Here is a 10,876-nt window from a genome sequence, read left to right on the forward strand (position 1 = left end):
TCAAAACAGCAGTCGTTTGAGGCGTCTTTAGATGAGTTATGAAGCCACACACCTCTTCTTTCTTCTACCCTCTCTACTCCTCTTGGTTCTCTCCAGTGCATGCAACAAACCCTGATCGATTGCTTTTGTCTCGGCTGCTATGGAACTGTAAAGCTGATAAAGGTGTCTGCCCTTTGCCCAAACCCTCCCATCCACCACCATCACCATCACCAACACCACCACCACCAACACCACCACCAACACCACCAACATCACCACCACCATCACCACCACCACCAACACCACCACCACCAACACCACCACCACCATCACCACCACCACCACCACCACCACCACCAACACCACCACCACCACCATCACCACCAACACCACCAACATCACCACCACCATGACCACCACCACCACCATCACCACCACCAACACCACCAACATCACCACCACCATGACTACCACCACCATCACCACCAACACCATCACCACCACCAACATCACCACCACCATCACCACCACCACCAACATCACCACCACCATCACCACCACCACCACCACCAACATCACCACCACCATCACCAACACCACCACCAACATCACCACCACCATCACCACCACCACCAACACCACCACCACCAACACCACCAACACCACCAACACCACCACCACCATCACCACCACCACCACCACCACCACCACCACCACCACCAACACCACCACCACCACCACCAACATCACCACCACCATCACCACCACCACCAACACCACCACCACCACCACCACCATCACCACCAACACCACCATGACCACCACCACCAACATCACCACCACCAACACCACCACCACCACCATCACCACCAACACCACCACCAACACCACCAACACCACCACCACCACCACCACTACCACCACCAACACCACCACCACCACCACCATCACCACCACCACCAACACCACCAACACCACCACCACCACCACCACTACCACCACCACCACCCTCCCCGACACTGCTATTTTATTTTGGAATATAGGGCCACCGGGGGCCCCTGTGGACCTGGTTGTAAACCAGATTACGGACACCAGCGTGGAGCTGTCTTGGGGGTCCGGACCCGACAACCATAGCCCCGTCACCAGCTACACGTTGCAGGCCAGGACCCCCTACTCTATAGGCTGGCAGACCGCCCAGACAGGTGACTAGTCCTCCCCCACCAGCAGATCATATCCACTGAAAGGCTGCCACTGCTAATATTCTTTTATATATTTTTTTATCCTGAGATGCGACACAATTTGCTAAATTCAACGGCATTAAAGGGAATGTTGTCTAATCATGGAGGTTGATGATTGATCAATATGTGCTGAACATGGCACTAAGTGAGATGGATTGACTCCACCTTTTTCTTTTTTTTTTTTATCTATGGAGGTTGTGAAAGGCCTTCTTTAAGCAATGTGTTATTGATAAGAACACGGCTCCCTGTTCAACGAGAAGATGAGGATTTATTTTATCTGAGGATTTTGTGATGGTCTTTATGGCAGGAGTTGTTTACCTTTCAACTCCTAGTGTGCATGGTAACACCCTGTATGTTTAATGATAAGTCAAGTTATTGCATTTGTAAACACATTTGACATAATACAAATAGCGAATATATTATATAGTACTCATGAGAGAATTGTTCTTCACATTTTAACTGTTTTTTTCAAATCAAGTCAACTGTTGAGCGCTTTATTAAAACAGCAATACAAACCGCAAACAGCAATACTAATGTGCTTTGATATATTTAAACAACAACAACTACACACTTACTCCTAAAGTAAAACCTATCAATTCTGACTTCTTTAATCCTAGTTCCTGATTGTGTGCCTGGACAGATGTCTCACGCCTCAGTGACAGGTTTGAAACCCTGGGTGGAACATGAGTTCAGGGTTGTGGCAATCAACGGCGTGGGCGTGGGGGAGCCCAGCATGCCCTCCCGACACGTTCAGACTAAAGCCGCAGGTACGAACCACCCCCTGACTCCGCGCAACAAACTAATTATCACTAACGCCCTGTTTATGTCTTTGATTACTCACTCACTCACTCGCCTATTTTTGATTTTGTTTTATTAGTCTCTCAAATGCTGTCACCGACTCTGTCTCTGACTCTGTCTCTGACTCTGTCTCTGACTCTGTCTGACTCTGTAGCCCACGAGACCGATCGATGGTGGGTCACCGTGGTTCATCTATTAACAGCATCAATTATCTTTAGAAATGAGTTCACAGCCTGTTCAGCTGCAGCTTGCAGATGAGGGGGACAAAATGAATGTGTGTATTCATTTGGTAGTTGCTTTTATCTAAACCAACTAAACAGTAAATATAAATGCCTGTCATGAAGGAGCAGGTAGGGGTTAGATAGTGAATACAGATACAGGGCATTAAGGAGCAAGTAGGGGTTGGATAGTGAGTACAGATGCATGTCATAAAGCATCAGGTAGGGGTTGGATAGTGAGTACAGATGCATGTCATAAAGCATCAGGTAGGGGTTGGATAGTGAGTACAGATGCATGTCATAAAGCATCAGGTAGGGGTTGGATAGTGAGTACAGATGCATGTCATAAAGCATCAGGTAGGGGTTGGATAGTGAATACAGATGCATGTCATAAAGCATCAGGTAGGGGTTGGATAGTGAGTACAGATGTATGTCATAAAGCATCAGGTAGGGGTTGGATAGTGAGTACAGATGTATGTCATTCTGGAGCAGGTAGATAGTGAATTCGGAGACAGGTCATTAAGGAGCAGTTAGAGGGAAGGGTTAGATGGTGAATACAGATGCATGTCATTAAAGAGCAGGTAGAGGTTAGATAGTGCAGACAGTTACATGTCATTAGGAAGCAGTTAGCAGGCCATGGCATCTTGCTCAAGGATGCCTACAGGCAGACTGCAGCCCATTGAAATCCACTACATCATGTTATTATCAAAACCTGAAGACCAAATGATGATAAGTAACCTAAATGGAAACTTATACTCCAGCATTGTCTATGTCAGCCCTCCACAATTTGAATGCCACAATTATTGAGGAAGTCGACGGGAAACATTGAAGAGAATATCCCGCTCCACACTGCGAGGCGGTGGATGGATGGGTGTGTATATTAGATTATTTTGTGTTCTCTGAGGAAGCATTGCCCTCTGTTCCCGTCCCGCTGGTTAAATCTCAGTGGGACCAGATTCTCACTGGTTTCCTGCTGGGCCTCATAAAATGACATAAATATATAACTAGTCATACCTCGCTCAGAAAACCGAAAGAGAATGCAAGTGATTAGAATTAGACCCCCCCCCCCCCCCCCCCACCACCACCACCAACACCACCCAGAAATATAGGGTTTGTTGTGTCACGGTTTGAAATAAATACTTTGTGTTTGAGAAGCACCGCTTTACGGTGAAAGCATAGTGGCGGCAACCTGCAGCATTTTGAAGGATGACGTTTCTGTTTCCTATTTCCTGTACATCCAGTTCCTGAAGTGGCCCCAGTCAACGTGAGCGGGGGGGGCGGCAGCGGGGGCGAGCTCGTTATCTCTTGGGAGGTAAGAGGATCCTGACTCATGGTTAAGTGAGGGCCACTGCTGTGACACGTCACTTTTTGAAAGATTTTGCCAATGGTGGGATTTTTTTTCTGAGCAATAATAATAGTTCCATTTTTGCCAGCATTGATGAATGCAGGTTATTTTAAAAGGCCTGGTTTGTTGATTTGCTGACCCAGACTTCAAATCAAATAAAGAATCTCATTTCAAAAAGTGTAAACTCAAGCATGTCAATCAGAATCCCGTTGGACTTTGATGGTTATTGCTGAGGCATTTATTCATATCTATTTTTGGTTGTGGCTGCAGAATAAAAAGCTAAATTTCTTTGTGTATCTTGCTCTGTGATATGGTTTGCAAAAGATCAAACTGTGTTGCTTTTTGTCAAGCCTGATGAGTGTAGATGTGATGATCATGGCAGAACCTTGATGTCTTTGTCCTAGCGGTAGTCTGGAACAGACGCTGCATCTCACAGAGGAGAGGAGGACTTGAGACAAAAGACACTTGGCTCATATGCGATTCACAAGCAAAGCCAATGTGTCACCAAGCAGGATGTTTACCCGTTTGTCTGTTTGCTCCGCGTCCCTGGAGAGCCAGTGTGCTTAAGGCATCACTACCCATGAGTTCCTAATGGCACAACCTTGGACAAAGATAGAAAGGAGGAGAAAAAAAAATGCTATATCGAAAATAATACCTTACTTTTCGGAACAAAATATACCCTTTTTAACATTGCTATCTTTACTAAAGAACATCTCGCAAAGGAAACCAAATAACGTCACAAAAATAAAATCTATACATATATATATATATTGACCATCAAAAAATCCCCATTTTTAATGAATTCGTTCTCCTCTGTTATATTACATTCTGCTCTACTGCGACGCAGCCCGTCCCAGAGGAGCTGCAGAGCGGCGAGGACCTGGGCTACGTCGTGGCGTTCCGGCCGCAGGGCTCCGGCGCGTGGACCCAGTCCGTGCTGGCCTCGCCCGACGCCTCCCGCTACGTGTACTGGAACGACAGCGTCGCGCCCCTGTCCCGCTACGAGGTCAAAGTAGGGGTCTACAACGCCGTGGGAGAGGGGCCTTTCAGCCCCGTGGTCACGGTGTTTTCCGCCGAAGACGGTCAGTCATCGAAGTCACCACAGGCGTGGCAACATTTACGTTTACGTTCAGGGCGTTTAGCAGACGCTTTTATCCAAAGCGACTTACAATAAGTACATTTGTCATGAGAAGTGAAACAATATATCGCCGTCGGTACAGTAAAGACGTTCATAGAACCAAGTGCAAGTACTGACAATCGCCAGGCCGACCCCATTCCCCGTATACAGCAGTGATGGCTAGGCTACTGCAGATGCTACACAACTAAGTACATGCTGCACAACATGCATGCACAACACAATTAAGTACATGCTACACAATTAAGTACAATGAATGAATACGTGCATTAAGTGCATTCATCAAGTGCCAGGACGTACAACAGACAATACAATAGTGCAACGGACAAATAAGGGACTGAATGTCTATGTAGAGTCTAGGTGAACTTAACGTCCTGTTTACACCTTTTTTTTTGCTCACACACTCACACACAATAGTCGCCGCAATAGTTTGTTAGTTAAGTCCTTCCAGGTGTTCAGTCTTAGAAGGCCCAATAGTATTACAAACAAACCATGAATCAAAGGTATTTATGGTTGTGTATTTTCAGAACCCTCAGAGGCCCCGTCCAGAGTGTGGGCCAGAAGTGTGTCGTCCTCAGAGATTGAGGTGCACTGGGACCCAGTGCCAGCAGCTCCTGGCAGTGGGAGAATCACTGGATATGAGGTTTGAACAAAAAATAAAATAAAATAAAAGTGGACCGTTTTGGGCCGAGAGTTCTTGGTCGGAGGGGGAGAGGGGTGAAGTGTTATCACCATGGTAACAACCCACACAAACATTTGGGATACTTAGTTTTTCCAGCTGTAAGCTTTGTTTTTATGTACCATCGGTGTGTGTGGCAGCGGCATACTGAGCGGTGTTGTATAGGGAGTGCACCACACACCGTGGCGTAATACCGCAGGTGTCCGAGGGGCTTAACCCTCCGTCTGACCCGCCCGTCAACATGAACCTCTGCCCGTACAGAGCGCCACTCATCCACACACGCTGGGGTCTCTTTCGCCGGGCGCAGAGATACTCTTGTAAACATTGGTCTTTTAGTAACAGCGACAAAATAACATAATTGCTTTTGTTGAAGATCATATTAGACGTATATTCACGTTGAAAATTATTTGATTTGGGGTTCACTCATCAAAACCACGACTGCTTGGGGATATTAAAGCCAATGGGAAATAGATCACAGGAATCCCATGATTTAGCCGACAAAAGCACAGTAGGTAGTAGTAGTAATAGTAGTAGTAGTAGTAGTAGTAGTACACCAAGTTTGTGTGAAATTGTCACCTGCCAGCCAATAGGCAGATAGATATTTAAACGTTAGGAAGCCATGTACATTGGAGCTGTGTATTAGTCACAGTCTAATCTCAAGGATTAAATAGGAACGATGTGTGTTCACAGCTGCTCTCGTTTTCCACAACAACCCAATGCCCTGGGAGGCCAAAGCTGTGAAAAATAAAATGTGCGAACATCACGGCACTCTACAACAAACTCTCCCCCGGGTGTCGACGTGAGAAAATCAGGATATTTTGAAAACCGTAATCTTTCAAGGAAAAGCACAAGGTTACGGCCTCGGTTCCCTTTACATCTTTGTGGAGAAACTTTGGTCGTCTCACGGAGGGGATATGTTTAGTTGTAGTACTCCGTAAAAACAGAACTGTATACTTTAAATCCGTCTTTAAATTGATTTGTTCGCCACTCCCTCAATTACCTCCTTAAGAGCAATTCAAACAGTTGTTATCCTACAATGATAGAAGATAGGATTTGGCATAATATGGAACTAAAATGTTTTTGACAACCTTTTGCGATTCAAGCAATTCTTAGTCAAGGCAAAAATAATAGGGGAATCAAAGGTACATACAGTACTCAAAATGTCTCCTGTAATGACCACTATTTTACTATATGTCAGTGGAATCGTTTGGAGACATCACTGTTAGCCTAAATAACGAGAGTTGTGCCTGCAGATGTAACTACAGTTACATAACCGTCCAGTCTTAGCGTAGCTGGGCACACAAACCATGTCATGTTCACGGCAGCAAATCAGAACCTTCCCATTGATGCCACCATCCCCAATGCCATGGGCGTATCTTACTGGTCCACTAAGTGCTGCCTCAGACCATCCCTCTTCTGCTCTCTCCCCCCCCGACACTTCTCCAGTACTTGGAATAGGTTGATATGTTAAAGGGCTTCGTTTACGCTCCTCTACTCCTAGTTATAATGATGTTATATCTCCCATGTGCTTTGCTCTTTATGGCTTTTAATAGCTTAAAGGCAGCCATGATAAATGCAGTCTGGACTAAACTAAGTACTGAGAGAGACGCAGAGGTAAAAAAAAAAAGAAACAGGGGCAGAGGAAATGTTAATGTCACAGGAGAAAGTATCAAAAAATGTTCACGCAAAATGTAATCATGTCACACAGTTGACATTATTGGCAATCCGCGCTACATTATGGAAGCTATATCTAATATACCAGAATGCATTAGTGTCTAAAGTTTCCAGTTGACCAACTATACACTATTCACCATTCTACTTCCGTACATTTTACTCCCTGGTACCCGTGGCTCACGGGAAAAGGTTGGGAAGAACATCTGAACCTTTTCCCCCAGCCCCAACAGCCGTCGGCAAAGGGCGGGAGGAGGGGGAGGGGGGCACGGGGGGGGGACATGAGGGACAAAATGGCATGTGACTTGAGTGACTTTATGGGACCAGAGGAGGTCATTTAATAACAGCACATGCCAGACGTCTCACTGGGCCAGTGTCCACCTGTCTGCAGCGCTGAATAGCAGATGGCAGACGTATGATAAGTGTGTGGTGTTGGTCGCCCATCTCTGGGCGAGCGACGCGCACATCAACAAGCCCGCCGTCAGGGTGTTGGCAGTGATGATGTCATCTGCGTGCATTCAAATGGAGAGCGAGAGCGTGAGAGAGAGCTAGAGCGAGAGGGCAAGAGAGAGAGAGACAGAGAGACACCTGGCCAATGGGACTGCATGACAACTGTCTAATGGTATTGCTTTTTGGGGGCGATAACAACATACATGTATACCGTTTTTTAATCATTTTATATTCTTTGTATTGTAAATGAATACATGTAAACAAGGATGCTACTTAGTCATATGCTTTTATCTATTTTCACCAATCAGTTTGTATCATTTTATTAACTTTTTCAATGCGTCGATAACGTTGTTTAAACAATGTTTAACAACACTGCAAACTATTCGTATATGCAAATTAAACATGCAAATGACGTGTTTTGTTATTGTGATGAGTATTATTACGATTATGATCATTGTGATTATTGTTATCTTACAAGTGACACACAATTGCACTATATTATTATTATTATCATTCATAGTATTATTATTATTATTATTATTATTTGACAAATGAACAACATTATTCTCAAATGAGCCGTTCAGAGGATCCTCCACACGGGGTCACATCACGCTGACGTCTCTGTCGGGGGCAGGTCCTCTGCTGGGCGGAGGGCACGGAGCCCAGCGCAGGAGAGAGGATGAGGGTGGCCCAGGGAGCCCCGGGGCCGACGGGGGCTCTGTTCTCCGGTCTGAAGTCCAGCGCCATGTACCTGGTCACCGTCCGGGCACGCAACAGTGCCGGCCTGGGCCCCCCCAGCGCCCCCCGTAACGTCACCACCAAGAAACCCCGTAAGACCGCCGCTGCTATGCCACCGCTCCGCCGTTCACCGTTTAGACCTTTTGGTGTTTGGTTTAAGTGACGCCACACAGACCAGTAATTGCTTGATTATACGGTAAATGAAGGTACATACATCAGAACGCTGAGAATAAAAGGACATCAGTGCTTAGAAAGATACGATGGCTAACAGGTTCCTGTGATTCCTGTGAATTGATTATCTACTAAACTACCACCTGCTTACATTTTAACATTTGTCAACAAATAAATAGGAAACAGCATTCTCAACATAACTGATGTAGACCAATTAGTAGATGCTTCTTCAACTTTGAGGCTCGTCCCAAAAAAAGACGTGTTACCATGGAACTGACCTCGTTAATGCTAAGTGTTGAGCCTAGTGAGGATGTGGATCTGTCTTATAATTATACAAACACCAACACCCATAAGAAAAAGGATCAGTTAAGTCATGTCTTTATTCATTTGTGGTTGTAGTTTGACATGGGGTTCAATAAAAAAAAGTCCCAAGTCGCTAATCAATTTGCTACTTTCTTTAAGGCTGAGTGAGTGGTTCTGTGGATACAATCAAATGTGAGCATGGATTTTCACGTGTCGCACTTGGATCTATACACATGTGACGGTATTGTGTCCCCGTTCTATCACATCACAGCTCCAAGTCAGGCCCCAGGCAGTATCGAGTGGAACCTGACCAACTCCAGGATCTTTCTGAATTGGGAACACGTCAAAGCGCTGGAAAATGAGTCCGAAGTGACGGGCTATAAGGTCAGTATGTCGCCACGATAGCAGAAGGACCTTAACTGGGAAAACAATATCCTCGCCTGCTGCTATCATAGCAATAAAGTGCCACTCTAGGTTGTGGTATGGTGGGCGGCGGGGGGGGGAGGGAGGGAGGGAGGGGGCTGGCTGACGGAGCTCACCACTCCAGTGTCACGTTATGGATCCCTTCCTGTCTGACTCCTCCAAATTAAAAGATCTCTCCCAGGTGATAAAAATAATCTCTCTCGTTGACGACCCAATGAATTGGGGGACCCAGGCCCTCACCCCCAGTAAAACGATGTCATTCTAGACATTTTGCACAGGCTTTGTTTTTTCGTAGCAAACCAATTGTCCGAAACAATTTTCTATGAATTGGGGTTTTATCCACATCCTCAGTGTTTTTCTATTATTTTATTTATTTACTATTTTCACTGATACTTGGTTAATTGCTTACTTTTTTTTTCCTTTCAAGCCACTCCAATTCCTAGACTTTTACTTTTCATCTCTGTTCCAAGTGGTTGTCTGAAGGGTGTCTGTGTTGTGTTTAACGGGTGGGACGTATATAAACCTTTCCTGGCCTAACCTGTAAGACGTATTTGTTTCTTGGGAAAAATCCACCGCGTGACATCAAACACTTCCTTTGGCAACAACATTAGAATCATCAGTTTTCTCAACAGCTTCAAGCAGAAGCTGTCCGTTTATTTGTTGATTGTTCCTATTTTGAACATTCGATCACGTAGTAACCTTTCCGTGTGTGTGTGTGTGTATATGTGGGCATGGGCATGTTGGGGTGTGCGCGTGTGTGTGTGTGTGTGTGTGTGTGTGTGTGTGTGTGTGTGTGTGCGTGTGCGTGTGCGTGTCCCCAGGTGGTGTACCGGGAGACCTGGCAGGGAAGAACTCGCATCCTGGAGACCAACAAGACCAGCGTGGAGCTGCAGGTCCCCTCCGACGACGAGGACTACCTGATCCAGATCAAAGTGCTGACAGACGGCGGCGACGGAGGCAGCAGCGGCCCCATCAGAATACCAAAGATGTCAAGTAAGGCCCACGCCAGTACTGTGATGAAGATAGGTAGGGAAAAGAGTGTATGAATTATTAAACTAGCGAGAGGTCACGCAAGATTTAACACATTTAACAAGACTAAGTGTCCATCTAAGTAGCCCTTTCTGGCTGCCCGACGCAATCACTGCAAGGAACTTTTCTCACAGCAGTGACAGTAAATCTGCGAAGGGAGACGTGGAAATGACCTCCAAAGGGAGACATTAAAATGGCGTGTGTCTCTACTATATGGCTCAATTTGGAGAGGGAGGAACAACATACTGTGATTGCCGAGGAGCATTCTAGCTAGGAATCTTGTGACGTCGTAGTGAACTTCATTAGTAAGATCAACATTTCATTAAATAACGTGGCATTTTAAAGGCCATCACAGGTCTCCTCATGTGATCCGTACATTGAAGGACCCCTTGTATTCTTCTTGTTCACAGGTCTTAACTCAAAAGGAAGCGACGACCCAAAATCGAGATGGATTTGTTGTTTTGTACTTTTGATAGTCTCGCTGATGACCTATTAGGAATGTCTCTGTCTAGTGAGCACACTATTTAGCAGTCACCGCCTCTCCTTGTTGATAAATGAGAGCGGCAACTCTTCTCAACCACATGATATGCATATTAAAATAGGTGATGGAGATCCTTCTTTTGGAAGTTATAATCAAAAGATATGTATCTGGACTATTGCTTGTGTCAGTTTCAGATTGTGATTATGGTTGTATTTTGA

General features: G+C 45.6%; 1 protein-coding gene across 1 annotated transcript in view; it reads left to right on the forward strand.

The window, feature by feature from the left end:
- The window catches only part of cntn6 (contactin 6), a gene marked incomplete at both ends in the record, with an annotated part of 30,497 nt that extends 19,824 nt beyond the window's left edge, over nucleotides 1–10,673 (forward strand). The window contains 9 exons of the mRNA XM_084464242.1: nucleotides 1,023–1,181; nucleotides 1,835–1,984; nucleotides 3,475–3,545; nucleotides 4,426–4,660; nucleotides 5,241–5,356; nucleotides 8,148–8,343; nucleotides 8,997–9,109; nucleotides 9,970–10,141; nucleotides 10,588–10,673. Coding sequence (XP_084320368.1) covers nucleotides 1,023–1,181; nucleotides 1,835–1,984; nucleotides 3,475–3,545; nucleotides 4,426–4,660; nucleotides 5,241–5,356; nucleotides 8,148–8,343; nucleotides 8,997–9,109; nucleotides 9,970–10,141; nucleotides 10,588–10,673 — 1,298 coding nt within the window. The remainder of the gene's footprint in view (nucleotides 1–1,022; nucleotides 1,182–1,834; nucleotides 1,985–3,474; nucleotides 3,546–4,425; nucleotides 4,661–5,240; nucleotides 5,357–8,147; nucleotides 8,344–8,996; nucleotides 9,110–9,969; nucleotides 10,142–10,587) is intronic.
- Nucleotides 10,674–10,876: the final 203 nt, after the last annotated feature.

Source organism: Micromesistius poutassou (genome assembly GCF_964030765.1).
Source record: "Micromesistius poutassou genome assembly, chromosome: 2".
NCBI lineage: Eukaryota > Metazoa > Chordata > Actinopteri > Gadiformes > Gadidae > Micromesistius > Micromesistius poutassou.